We start from the raw sequence: 13,937 nt of genomic DNA, 5'->3' as shown, positions 1-13,937 counted from the left end.
GTCAGTGAGGTTCATGCCTTCAGCAAGAACATTGGTTTCACAACCGAATCAGCTACATGTTCTTTTCAGCTTGGATTCCTAGCAAAGAACGAGCTTCCTTCACGTCCTTGGCCTAGATCGTTCGAAATACCTAGCCTCTCCAACATGGTAGGTAACGAACTAGAGAGAGTTCTTTGCCCTGTCAGAGCTCTCAAATATTATCTGAAGAGGTCTAAACCTATTCGAGGACAGTCAGAAGCCTTATGGTGTGCCATCAAGAAACCCTCGAGACCCATGTCCAAGAATGGGCTTTCGTACTATATAAGGCTTCTGATCAGAGAAGCACATTCTCACTTAAAGGAGGAAGACCTTGCATTGCTGAAGGTAAGGACCCACGAAGTAAGAGCTGTAGCTACTTCGTTGGCCTTTAATAAAAACCGTTCTCTGCAGAGCATTATGGATGCAACCTATTGGAGGAGCAAGTCAGTGTTTGCATCATTTTATCTGAAAGATGTCCAGTCTCTTTACGAGAACTGCTACACCCTGGGACCATTCGTAGCAGCGAGTGCAGTAGTAGGTGAGGGCTCAGCCACTACATTCCCTTAATCCCATAACCTTTTTAACCTTTCTCTTGAATACTTTTATTGTTGTTTTTATGGTTGTTACGGTAGGCTAAGAAGCCTTCCGCATCCTTGGATTTGGCGGGTGGTCTATTCATTCTTGAGAAGCGCCTGGGTTAAAGGTTTGGTAGAGGTCCTTTAGTAGGGTTGCAACCCCTTGTACTTTGGCACCTTTGGGTTGATTCAGCCTCCAAGAGGAACGCTGCGCTCAGTAAGGAAGACGAACTTTAAATAAAAGGCAGAGTAACGGTTCTATTCGACTTCCTTACCAGGTACTTATTATTTCATTGTTATTTGAGATAACTGTTATATGAAATTTGGGATACTTAGCTATCCTTTAATCTTGTACACTGGTTTTCACCCACCTCCCTGGGTGTGAATCAGCTACATGATTATCGGGTAAGTTTAATATTGAAAAATGTTATTTTTATTAATAAAATAAATTTTTGAATATACTTACCCGATAATCATGATTTAATCGACCCTCCCTTTCCTCCCCAGAGAGAACCAGTGGACCGAGGAATAATTGAGGAGGTGTCAACAACAAATGATTGAGTACCTGGCCACAGGTGGCGCTGGTAAGTACACCCCCTTCTAGTATTGTGATAGCTGGCGTATCCCTCCATAGAATTCTGTCGGGCAACGGAGTTGACAGCTACATGATTATCGGGTAAGTATATTCAAAAATTTATTTTATTAATAAAAATAACATTCTTCGATTGTAGGAGGTATGCAGGCCATAATCATCTGTTCGTACAGTTTATATAAGATGCAGAGGAGAGATACTGGCGAGATACTGGCTGAAGCTCTTAGGAATCATTGGAAGGAGTGCCAATACACATGATTTAGTCCTGCCACAGTGCAGTATTATCTCAGATATAGTGTTGTCCAGCCCAGCAGCTTCTTGGAGTTCTTCAACAGTGAATGGTTCAAACTTGTTTTCTTGCATGGCACGTCTGATTTTGTCCTTCATTCTTTTGAGATGTCCCGATTGTTTGCCATATGGCTTTCCATTAAGTAAGAGGTGTTTTGCTACTATGTTAGGAGTTACTGCACCTAGTCCTTTTTGGAAATTCTTATCAGAGTTCAGTTTACTGTACTGATCATTTTCCATGCTTTCTTATTGTTCCAAGTCATGTGAGCTGGGTATTGGCTCTTGCCATCTCTTCTTTTTCTTGTTGGATACCAAAGCCATCAAAAGCTCTCCAAGTTCGATGGTGTCCTTGGAAAACAGGTCTGAATTGTACGCCTGTGTATGATCATTGTCAAGTCAGAGCAGTGGTTATCTGGCTTGTGGTCCAAACTTGGGATAGGAAGCTCAGTCGGGTACCCTAGCAAAACGGCGTTGCCTCCTCCTCAGAGTGGTTCCCCTAATGCTTCTTCTCATGATTTAAAGAGGATGGGTACCCTTTGACTGTTGAGGCCTTCAAGTATTCCAGTCTCACTGTTGGACGGGCGGGCTTGGAAGAAATCACTAATAGGATTGACAATTATCTTACCTCACAACCAGGGGGCTGCAGGAATTGGAGGAGGTGCGGTCATACGGTGCGGAGGACTGGACCATCCACTTCGTGCATCAAATATCATCATCATAAATAGGTCTTGGAGAAACAACATGCCTTCCAACAGGAGATCCAGAAGATGATCGAGAAGGAAGATTAAGGATGTTTTCCAGAAGGTCAGTGACGGGAGCCTCAACTTTTCCTTGTTGAGAAGGCGTCTGGAAGCTGGAGACCATCATCAACCTTAAACTCTGAACCTGTTCATCAGAAAGACCAAATTCAAGTTGAAGACTGCAACCACGGTCGTTTCAAGCTGTCAGACCAGTAGACTTCATGGTCACTCTGGATCTGAAAGATGCCTACTTTCAGATCCCGATCCTTCTGGCCTCTAGGAAGTTCTTATTTGATATAGCAGGCGGACGGACAAGTATACCAGCTCAAGGTCCTCTGCTTCAGCCTGTCGACAGCTCCTCAGGTTTTTACGTAGGTTTTCGAACTGGTACTATTTTTGGCTCACAATAACGGGATGTATATGCTATGGTACTTGACAACTGGCAGCCTCGCAGACTCAGTAGAAACTCTACTGGATCACCAAGACAAGCTTCTCGAGTTTTGTCTGGATCTAGGGATCGTGATATATCTGGAAAAGTCTGTCCAACCTCTGACTTGGGAACTAGTCTACCTGGGAATGTCTTTCCATCAGAAGATGGAATTTTTCGGCAGCTTCGCATTGCCTTCCCATTTTACTCGACAGTCTGTTTTTCCAGCTTGGCGATGGCAGATGTTAACTAGGCCATCTAGCTTCAATAGGACGCCTGTTTCCCATGGAGGAAACTCCGTACGAGAAACCTGCAATGGGACCTAAAAATCTGTCTTAACATCGGGGTGATCCCTAGAGGTTGATCCATGTAGGACCACACTCCAGAAAAGACCTTCTCTGGTAGTTGGACTGATTAAACCATAAGAAGGTGTCTCCTTTGGCAGTAGCTCCCCCAGAATTCAGGCTCTTCACAGATGTTTCCACCGAAGGTTGGGAGGCTCACCTTGGCCAACTGTTAGTATCTGGAGAGTGGTCAGAACCAGATCGTCTACAGCACATCAGTTTTCTGGAGATGAAGGCAGCGAAGTTAATAATGCAGCATTTTCAGCGACTGCTTGAGGGACACTCGGTGGTGCCAGTGAGAGACAACAACACTGTGGTGTCCTACATCTATAAGAAGGAAGGCAAAGTTTCACATCAGCTGTGCTAGCTGGCAGTAGAGAGACTGCAGTGGTTGGAAGACGGTGCGATCTCTCTTTCAGCCCATTTCATCCTGGGCAAAAGAAACATCCAGGTGGATCATCTGAAGAAATCATTTAAATTTCATCATACATTTGACATTTTATTATTTTGAGAGGCTGGTTAAATAAGGTAATGCTCTTGATTTAAGTTTTTCTATATATAATTGATGAGTTTTAGAATATAAATAATAATATAAATATAAATTTGCAGGGAATCCAGCCATCATTTTTCCAAGATGTAGACTTAGAACCGGAAGTATTTGTAGATTTCGTGTCGGCACTGAGATGGGACGAATTCAGTCCGGAGGAAGTGGTGGCATACCTCAGTGCCTTGGCCAAGTCAGATGGTTTCAGTGTTAACATGATGTTTCTCGACACTAAACAAAAGAAAGGTAAGGATGATTTATGGTTCTCCATCCTGTTTGAATAGAGAATAAATTATATAGTAAATCCGTATCACTGAATTCTGCGGCAAACAAATCAAGTTATTTCTAATGCCAAACATTAAAGTATGTGTTTATATTCAATTTCATGACATTCTTCAACTGTCTAATGAATTAATCTAGAAAGACAGCTCATGGGCCATATCTGAATGGTCATTATCCAGTGGTCAAAATGACAAGGGAATGAATACTGTATAGTTTTAGAAAAACAATACACCTAGTTTTTGCATATTTATATGTTTTTAAACTTTACTTTTCAACAAGGTTTATAGTATTGTTCTTTAAGCATTTACAGTATCCTTGGTAACAGCAGTGTTACTCCTCCTTGCTTTCTATCCTTTATCATTTTAAAGCCTAGAACATTAATATATTCAATATTAAATTTCATGACATTCTTCAACTGTGTAATGATGGAAATAATCTAGAAAGACAGCTCATAGGCTGTATCTGAATGGTCAAAATGACAAGGGAATGAATGCTGTATAGTTTTAGAAAAACAATACACCTAGTTTTTGCATAATTATATTTGTTTTCAAACTTTACTAGTGATAAACAAGGTCTATAGTGTTAGTCTTTAAGCATTTACAGTATTCTTGGCAATAGCAGTCTTACTCCACCTTGCTTTCTATCCTTCATCATTTTAAAGCGTAAAACCTTAATATATTTAATATTTTCAGTTTGTTGTTATTAAATTTCTTGGTTTTATAATACGTTGAATCTCATATATGTATAATGTATTCTTTAAGAACACATTCTCAGGTAATTTTAGTTTTTCAATATTAATCTTACCCGATGATCATGTAGCTGTCAACTCCGTTGCCCGACAGAAATCTACGGTCGGGATACGCCAGCGATCGCTATACAGGTGGGGTGTACTCACCAGCGCCATCTGTGGTCAGGTACTCAAGTACTTCTTGTCAACAAGACCTCAATTTTTCCTCTGTCGTGCCACCGGCAAGACCTACATGGATACGCTGTTGATTTTGGAGTCTTTTGTTCACGTTTTGGTGAAGTATTTGCTCTGAAATTTAGCCTTCGCTTTACAGGAAGCTTTAGCCTTAGCTTAGCAAGCTTTTGGTATTAATTAGATTCATTGGTTAACGATCTTTGCTTTACTTTGGAATTCCCCCTTTGACTACTTATAAAATTCAAGATGTCTGACCATTCCCAAGTTCCTAAATACAGGCGATGTAGTGTTAGGACTTGTAATAGGCGTCTTCCGAAGGCCTCTGTTGATCCTCACACCGTATGTTCCAATTGTAGGGGAAAATCCTGTCAATTGGAAGATCGATGTGGGGAATGTGCTGGGCTTTCGGAATTCGATTTTAATGAATTCCTCAGATATACTCGTAGGTTAGAGAAGGAGAGAGATAGGAGGAGTTCTTCTCGCTCTTTGGATATTTCCTCTCCCCATGCCCCTCAACCTTTTCCTTCCCCTGTGGTGGTGACCCCCGAACCTGCTACGAGTGCTCAGCCTGCAATGGCTGATATGTTGCGTGCCATTCAGGCTCTCGGTGATAAGGTGGAGTCGTTGGTTAGTGACCGCAATCAGCTCTTGGCAGATGTCAGAGAGCTGAAAGCGAAGAGTGCAGTGGGAAGTGTTAGTGCTAGTGCTGTGCATAGTGTCAGTGTCAGTGTTGCGCATGAGGATACATCTGTGCGTGCCAGTCGTCCTCCCAGTCCGGGACCTCTTGCAAGCTCCCAAGCCCAGGGGAGAAGCAATGTCGAAGGACCAAAGGGTTCGGCAGGCCTTGATCGGCGCACAGATGTATCCTCAGTGGTTGCGGACGTATCTGCTAAGGATCGTCCCTTCCACTCCCAGACGAATGAGCCCTTACATTCCTCGTCTGTGGAAGAGGTTTCTAGGAGGAAACGGTGGACAAAGGTCTCACGACCGCTCAAACGGAAGGTCCCTTCCGAGCTAGTCCAACGGCCCAGGTGTAGCCACTGGGTCAGTTCGGACTCGCCGCAGTCATCTGATGACTGCACACCTCCCAAGAGAGGTAGAGTGGTCCCTCAACAGGCCTCTGCTCCCACCACAGTAGACCCTAAGTGGTCCATGCTGCAGACTATGCAGTCTCAGCTTGCGGCTTTTATGCAGGAGTATCATGCAGAGAAGGTTAACACCCCTCCTCCTGTGAGAGCTCCTCCACCGTTGCGCAGTCCTCACTGCCAGACGCATGTTCGTGCTGCACCTTCTGCTTACATGCGTGAGCTGCCGCATCGGGAGTTGCCGGGTTCCAGCACTATGCGGCATTCTCCTCAGCCCATGCAGCATGCTCTGCAGACCTTACAGCATGCTCCGCATACCATGCAGCATGAGCCGCATTCCATGCAGCATGAGCCTCATACCATGCAGCATGAGCCTCATCCCATGCAGCATGAGCCGCATACCATGCAGCATGAGCCGCATCCCATGCAGCATGAGCCGCATGCCATGCAGCATGAGCCGCATGCCTTACAGCATGCTCTGCATACCAAACCGCATCCTCCTCAGCCCACCGCAGACCCTCCCTCTCACCGGCCCTCTGCTTTTGTTGTTGCCAGCTCACAGTCTGTCCAGCAGAGGCATGGTGATGCATCCGCAGGTACGCATGCACCCGTTCTGCAGGATTCAGCCGTTCAGCTTGCTGCTCTGCCTTTGCCTCTTACAACTCAACTGTCGGGTGAGGAGGTTTCTGAGGATGAAGCTGTTCATCTAGATGATCCTCACTCTGATGTTGAAGGACACAAGTCTTCGCCACCCTCCTTAGACTTTCGCAAAGTCCTTGCTTTGTTCAGAGAGTTGTACCCTGAACACTTTGTGTCTGCAACCCCTCGTTCTCCTCCCTCCGAGTTTGCTCTGGGCATGCAGACTACTGCGCCTGCTTTCACCAAGCTTGTTCTCGCCAGATCATCAAGGAGAGCTTTGAGGGTTATGGGGGATTGGTTGCAGTCCAAGAAGCAACTGGGAAGGACCTCTTTTGTGTTTCCTCCTCCCAAGCTGGCTTCTAAGTCGGGCGTCTGGTATGCCACGGGAGAGGAACCTGGCTTGGGGGTTCCTGCCTCTGCCCAGGCCGACTTCTCAAGTCTGGTTGACTCTCCCCGCAGGTCGGCTATGAGACGTTCGAAGATCTGCTGGTCCTTTTCAGATCTTGATCACTTGTTTAAGGGAGTCTTTCGTGCCTTCGAGATATTCAACTTCCTCGATTGGTGTCTGGGAGCCTTAAGCAGGAAGACTTCCCCTTCTGACAAGGACTCAGCCATGCTGATCATGTCCAGCATGGACAAGGCAATACGGGATGGGTCTGGCGAGCTTGCGGCTTCTTATGTATCAGGGGTCCTCAAGAAAAGAGAACATCTGTGCTCCTTCTTATCTGCTGGTATCACCCCTTGCCAGAGGTCAGAGTTGCTGTTTGCTCCTCTTTCCAAGTGTCTGTTTCCGGAGGAGTTAATTAAGGGGATGGCTGCCTCTCTTCTCCAGAAGGATACGCATGACCTCATGGCTTCTTCTTCTTCCGTGCCTAAACCTTACCGCCCCTTAGCAGTTGATACACCTGCTTCCAGGTTCATCCCGCCCTTTCGTGGCAGAACCTCCAACAGAGGAGGTACCCGTGCAGACAGTCACCGTGGCAAGTCCAAGAAGGGTTCCAAGTCCACAAGAGGCAAGTTTTGACTGCCTTCCTCTCCAGACAGCTGTAGGAGCCAGACTCAAGACCTTCTGGCAAGCTTGGGAGAGCAGAGGTGCAGACGCTCAGTCTGTGAAGTGGCTGAGGGAGGGATACAGAATTCCGTTCTGCCGCAATCCCCCTCTAGCTACATCTCCCATCAACCTCTCTCCCAACTACAAGGAGAAGGACAAGAGGCTAGCGTTGCAACAAGAGGTGTCGCTCTTGCTACAAAAGGAGGCAGTGGTCATAGTCCGGGACCATCAATCCCCGGGCTTTTACAACCGTCTCTTCCTGGTAGCCAAGAAGACAGGAGGTTGGAGACCGGTGCTGGACGTCAGTGCGCTCAATGCTTATGTCACCAAGCAGACGTTCACGATGGAGACGACGAAGTCGGTCCTAGCAGCGGTCAGGCAGGAGGACTGGATGGTCTCGTTAGACCTGAAAGACGCATACTTTCACGTCCCCATCCATCCAGACTCCCAACCTTTCCTGAGATTCGTCTTTGGAAAGGTTGTGTACCAGTTCCAAGCCCTGTGCTTTGGCCTAAGCACGGCACCTCTTGTGTTTACGCGACTGATGAGGAATATTGCGAAATTCCTTCACTTGGCAGACATCAGAGCCTCCCTCTATTTAGACGACTGGCTTTTAAGAGCTCCCACAAGTCGTCGCTGTCTGGAGAATCTCAGATGGACTATGGATCTGACCAAGGAACTGGGCCTACTGGTCAATTTAGAGAAGTCCCAGCTCGTCCCATCCCAGACCATTGTTTACCTGGGTATGGAGATTCAGAGTCGAGCTTTTCGGGCTTTTCCGTCGGTCCCAAGGATCAACCAAGCCCTAGAGTGCATCCTGAGCATGCTGAGAAGGAACCGATGCTCAGTAAGGCAGTGGATGAGTCTAACAGGGACACTTTCATCGCTGGCCCTGTTCATCGAGTTAGGGAGACTCCACCTCCGCCCCCTTCAGTATCATCTGGCTGCTCACTGGATCAAGGACATGACGCTAGAGACGGTCTCAATTCCTGTTTCCGAAGAGATGAGGTCTTCTCAAGGAAGGTCTTTCGTTGGCTGTTCAGACCCCCGACCACCGTCTCTTCTCGGACGCATCAGACTCGGGCTGGGGTGCGACATTGGACGGACAGGAATGCTCGGGAACATGGAATCAGGAGCAGAGGACACTTCACATCAATTGCAAGGAGATGTTGGCGGTTCATCTGGCCTTAATGAACTTCAAGTCCCTCCAGCTAAACAAGGTGGTGGAGGTGAACTCCGACAACACCACAGCCTTGGCTTACATCTCCAAGCAGGGGGGGACTCATTCGAGGAAGTTGTTCGAGATCGCAAGGGACCTCCTCATTTGGTCAAAAGATCGAAGGCTCACGCTGGTAACGAGGTTCATTCAGGGCGATATGAATGTCATGGCAGATCGCCTCAGCCGGAAGGGTCAGGTCATCCCCACAGAGTGGACCCTTCACAAGAATGTTTGCAGCAGACTTTGGTCCCTGTGGGGTCAGCCAACCATAGATCTGTTCGCTACCTCGATGACCAAGAGGCTCCCATTGTATTGTTCTCCGATTCCAGACCCGGCAGCAGTTCACGTGGATGCCTTTCTGCTGGATTGGTCCCATCTCGACCTGTATGCATTCCCGCCGTTCAAGATTGTCAACAGGGTACTTCAGAAATTTGCCTCTCACAAAGGGACACGGCTGACGTTGGTTGCTCCCCTCTGGCCCGCGAGAGAATGGTTCACAGAGGTACTGCAATGGCTGGCCGACGTTCCCAGGACTCTCCCTCTAAGAGTGGACCTTCTGCGTCAACCTCACGTAAAGAAGGTACACCCAAGCCTCCACGCTCTTCGTCTGACTGCCTTCAGACTATCGAAAGACTCTCAAGAGCTAGAGGCTTTTCGAAGGAGGCAGCCAGAGCGATTGCTAGAGCAAGGAGGACATCCACTCTCAGAGTCTATCAATCTAAATGGGAAGTCTTCCGAAGCTGGTGCAAGGCCAATGCAGTTTCCTCAACCAGTACCACTGTAACCCAGATTGCTGACTTCCTGTTACATCTAAGGAACGTTAGATCCCTATCAGCTCCTACGATCAAGGGTTACAGAAGTATGTTGGCAGCGGTTTTCCACCACAGAGGCTTGGATCTTTCCTCCAACAAAGATCTACAGGACATCCTTAGGTCTTTTGAAACCTCTAAGGAACGTCGGTTGTCCACTCCAGGCTGGAATCTAGACGTGGTCCTAAGGTTCCTGATGTCATCTAGATTTGAACCGCTCCAATCAGCCTCTTTCAAGGACCTCACATTAAAAACTCTTTTCCTCGTATGCCTAGCAACAGCTAAAAGAGTAAGTGAGATCCACGCCTTCAGCAGGAACATAGGTTTCACATCGGAAACGGCTACATGTTCCTTGCAGCTCGGTTTTTTGGCTAAAAACGAGCTTCCTTCACGTCCTTGGCCTAAATCGTTCGAGATCCCTAGCCTATCCAACTTGGTGGGTAACGAGTTGGAGAGAGTACTTTGCCCAGTCAGAGCTCTTAGGTACTATCTGAAAAGGTCAAAACCCTTACGAGGACAATCAGAAGCCTTATGGTGTGCTGTTAAGAAGCCTTCGCTACCAATGTCTAAGAACGCAGTTTCTTACTACATCAGGCTTCTGATTAGAGAAGCTCATTCTCATATGAAGGAAGAAGACCTTGCTTTGCTGAAGGTAAGGACACATGAAGTGAGAGCTGTGGCTACTTCAGTGGCCTTCAAACAGAACCGTTCTCTGCAGAGTGTTATGGATGCAACCTATTGGAGAAGCAAGTCAGTGTTCGCATCATTCTATCTCAAAGATGTCCAGTCTCTTTACGAGAACTGCTACACCCTGGGACCATTCGTAGCAGCGAGTGCAGTAGTAGGTGAGGGCTCAGCCACTACATTCCCATAATCCCATAACCTTTTTAACCTTTCTCTTGATTACTTTTATTGTTGTTTTTGGGTTGTACGGTCGGCTAAGAAGCCTTCCGCATCCTGGTTGATTTGGCAGGTGGTCAATTCTTTCTTGAGAAGCGCCTGGGTTAGAGGTTGTGATGAGGTCCTTTAGTATGGGTTGCAGCCCTTTATACTTCAGCACCTAAGAGTCGTTCAGCATCCTAAGAGGACCGCTACGCTCAGTAAGGAAGACGTACTTATTAAAGGCAGAGTAATGGTTCAAGTCGACTTCCTTACCAGGTACTTATTTATTTTATATTGTTATTTTGAATAACTAATAAAATGAAATACGGGATACTTAGCTTCTTTGTTAACATGTGTACTGGTCTCCACCCACCACCCTGGGTGTGAATCAGCTGCATGACCATCGGGTAAGATTGATATTGAAAAATGTTATTTTCATTAGTAAAATAAATTTTTGAATATACTTACCCGATGATCATGATTTAAAGGACCCGCCCTTCCTCCCCATAGAGAACCAGTGGACCGAGGAGAAAATTGAGGTCTTGTTGACAAGAAGTACTTGAGTACCTGACCACAGATGGCGCTGGTGAGTACACCCCCACCTGTATAGCGATCGCTGGCGTATCCCGACCGTAGATTTCTGTCGGGCAACGGAGTTGACAGCTACATGATCATCGGGTGAGTATATTCAAAAATTTATTTTACTAATGAAAATAACATTTTCTGGGTTCTATGAAGGTAACATACATTCCTAACTATACGAACCAGAGTTTTTTTACTATAGGGGAGGGATAACAGTGAAGCTGGTATACAGCAGTTAAAACTTTTAATGATGTGTAAGCAACCGTATAGCCAGAGCAATTCCTCCTGGGGACCGTGGGGAAATGGAAGTGGAAAGACCTGTCACACTACTCCTCAAAGAGGAGTGTGTGAATTAGCTCTCTAGGTTGAATCTCCTGTACTTCAGGATCCTTCTTCCCTGTCAGGAGATGGACACAGCGTGGCATCCAACATACTGGAGATAAATTCCTGTGATATGAGCTCTCCGAGTGAGACAAAAAGGGTTGAAAACTTTCGCTCTATAACTAGAGGATCAAGGTGAACTGTTCTCCGCTTACGAGGTTCAGTTGTTTCAACTTTCTAATACCAGGAGAGCTCTTCCAGTGACCTTGGAGGAAGATGAAAATCATGCGAATTGTCTAAGATACTAAATATGATTGGCCATCCTTCATTGTCATCTGAAGTATGCCCCTCACATCATCTTCGATGAGCAAACTTCACAAATGAGAGGAGAGAACGAGGCGACAATACAGTGCTAGTTTTTTCGAGTCTTGCAAGAGGCATTTAGAAGAGGTGCGCCTAAGAGGCATGTCGGGAGATGCGTCAATGTGCAAGAAGACAAGAAAGCTCCTCCAGAAGTAGCATATATAGAAAACTACGCATCTATTGTAGATGTGAGTGTAGTAGCGCCTAGTGACTGGTGCCATGCACCTCTGCGAGACGCATGGTTGCTAACAAGGGTCATCTAGTGAAGCTTTGTAGAGAACTAGGTGGAGTACAACTGGGAGCGCAATTAGAGTGTAACCAGGTGGGGTAAACCAGGATTTGGGTGACAGTGCTTCGCTTAGAGGCTCTCCCTCCGATGGTGACTGCAACTATGCTGCGGACTCTAAAGACACCAGTGGCAACAAAAGGAACAGGACCATGAAGACAACAGAAGAAACAGGACCAAGATGGACTGGAAAAAGACTACCTTCTCAGTCACTCTTAAGGACAAGAAGTGCCACAAAGGTTGAGGAAAAGGAGAGGAAGTTTCAGGATAACGTTGACAAGCACCTTGTGCGCATGCTCAAAGGAGCAATGCTGAGGAGGACTTCCTGATGGGTGCAGCCTGGCGAGAAGGCCCTTGGTTCCATGAAGTTTCCTGCAGGTCAGGATGAAGGACGGTAAAGGCGTCATAGACCCTCCTCTGAAGAGGATAGATCTGGAGTAGTATACCCCGAAGGATGACTAGACTGCAGCTGAAACAGGATCTTGAAGTTGCTTGCTGGATCTAGAAGGTTGAAGTTGCTCATTGGATCTAGAAGGTCCTTGAAAATCAGGGTAAAGGATGCCAGAGACGTCAAATATTTTCCTCTCAAGAGGAAAAATCAAGCAAGGATGATAAGCAACATTGAGAGCATGCTCTAAGGAGCAGAGGAGCTCTGTAGAAGGACCTCCTGAAGGGCGAAGTCGTTGTTGGCGTAGTCTTCCAAGAAGGCCACCATCGTACTTGGGCAAGTGACAGCTAGTGCCGGTAGACGCTACACCTCTCACAGAACCATGCAAAGGAACAAATAGTTACAAAGGAACTCTGTGTTGTTCAGCTTGTGCTTTGGGATCCTCTCTCAATTCACCACCTTGCAAAAAAAAAAAAAAAAAAAATAATATAACCTTCAACCTTGATGTTTGTAAAAGGTTAATGGAATTCCTCATTCCCGAAGGCCTCCGGAGGAAGTTGATGGAAAAGAAACCTGTAAGGAGAAGGGATTTTGACATCCCCAGAACTGCTTCCCTTTGAAGGACAACTTCCCGACTCTGATTACATGTACCCTGCCTGGCGATCACTAAAGGACCAACAACGCACACACAAGTGGTACCAGAAGGTCCTGAATAGCGGTGAAATATGTATGATGAGTAGTCACAGACACACACAGGCAAGGCTGGAAAGAGAAAATAGAAAAAAAAAACAATTCAAATAATTCCTGTAGTAAAAACTGCTCAAGTTTCCAACAGAAAGGAAAAATTGTACTGATGATTTAAAGTGTACTAATGATTGAAATCCAATTGAAGTTACAGTTAACTACAGCCTCTGCACTGCTGGCAAGTTAAATACCTGTAGTTTTACCCACTGTATTACAGCTTTGCTGTTACCCTTCTCTTGTAGTAAAAAACAATGGTTTGTATTTGTGAAGGCACAAAGATAAATTGAGATTCAGCCTTACCTTTGTTTTTACAGTAAGGTTTCTTTTTAAGATTCTTGCTTAAGATTCCTTCTATTAAAATGATCTGCATGACTTTAGTGTAAGTAGGATTTACCCATTTTGCTGTTTCAATGTCTTACTTTTTTTTCCTCTTTCAGTATTCCATGAAGTAATCGAAAAATGCAAATGCCAGGAAAAGTTGCATGCTGCACTACTCTCAAAACTTGAAGAAAACCTACTATAGATGCTTGAGAACTTCATCCATTCCTAAAATTCTTTTCTGCTTAAAAAACACAAGACATTATCACTGTTAATAAACTTTCAAAATCATTGGATGTTTGCTTATCCTAAAATAAGTAAAATTTTTTTTTTTAAATGTGTAAGTTTGTAAATAGTATGGCATACAGTACTTAGAAGGTACGTACATTCCATAAGTTTTGAAGATGAACAATAATGTTATGAGACATCATGGATTTAATCAATTACATAATGCTTTTGCAGCCGATAATTGTCTTCATTACATTACAATTTAACTTCAAGCTTTATAAAATTAATAT

General features: G+C 45.5%; 1 protein-coding gene across 2 annotated transcripts in view; it reads left to right on the top strand.

The window, feature by feature from the left end:
- LOC137635616 (RNA polymerase II-associated protein 3-like) overlaps positions 1-13,710 on the top strand; it is a 41,195-nt gene extending 27,485 nt beyond the window's left edge. For both annotated transcript variants that reach the window (XM_068368087.1, XM_068368086.1), the window contains 2 exons: positions 3,594-3,774; positions 13,539-13,710. In XM_068368087.1, the coding sequence (XP_068224188.1) occupies positions 3,594-3,774; positions 13,539-13,624 (267 nt within the window). In that variant the 3' untranslated portion in view covers positions 13,625-13,710. The remainder of the gene's footprint in view (positions 1-3,593; positions 3,775-13,538) is intronic.
- Positions 13,711-13,937: the final 227 nt, after the last annotated feature.

Source organism: Palaemon carinicauda, unplaced genomic scaffold (assembly GCF_036898095.1).
Source record: "Palaemon carinicauda isolate YSFRI2023 unplaced genomic scaffold, ASM3689809v2 scaffold149, whole genome shotgun sequence".
NCBI lineage: Eukaryota > Metazoa > Arthropoda > Malacostraca > Decapoda > Palaemonidae > Palaemon > Palaemon carinicauda.
This window is presented reverse-complemented; position numbering and strand designations above follow the sequence as displayed.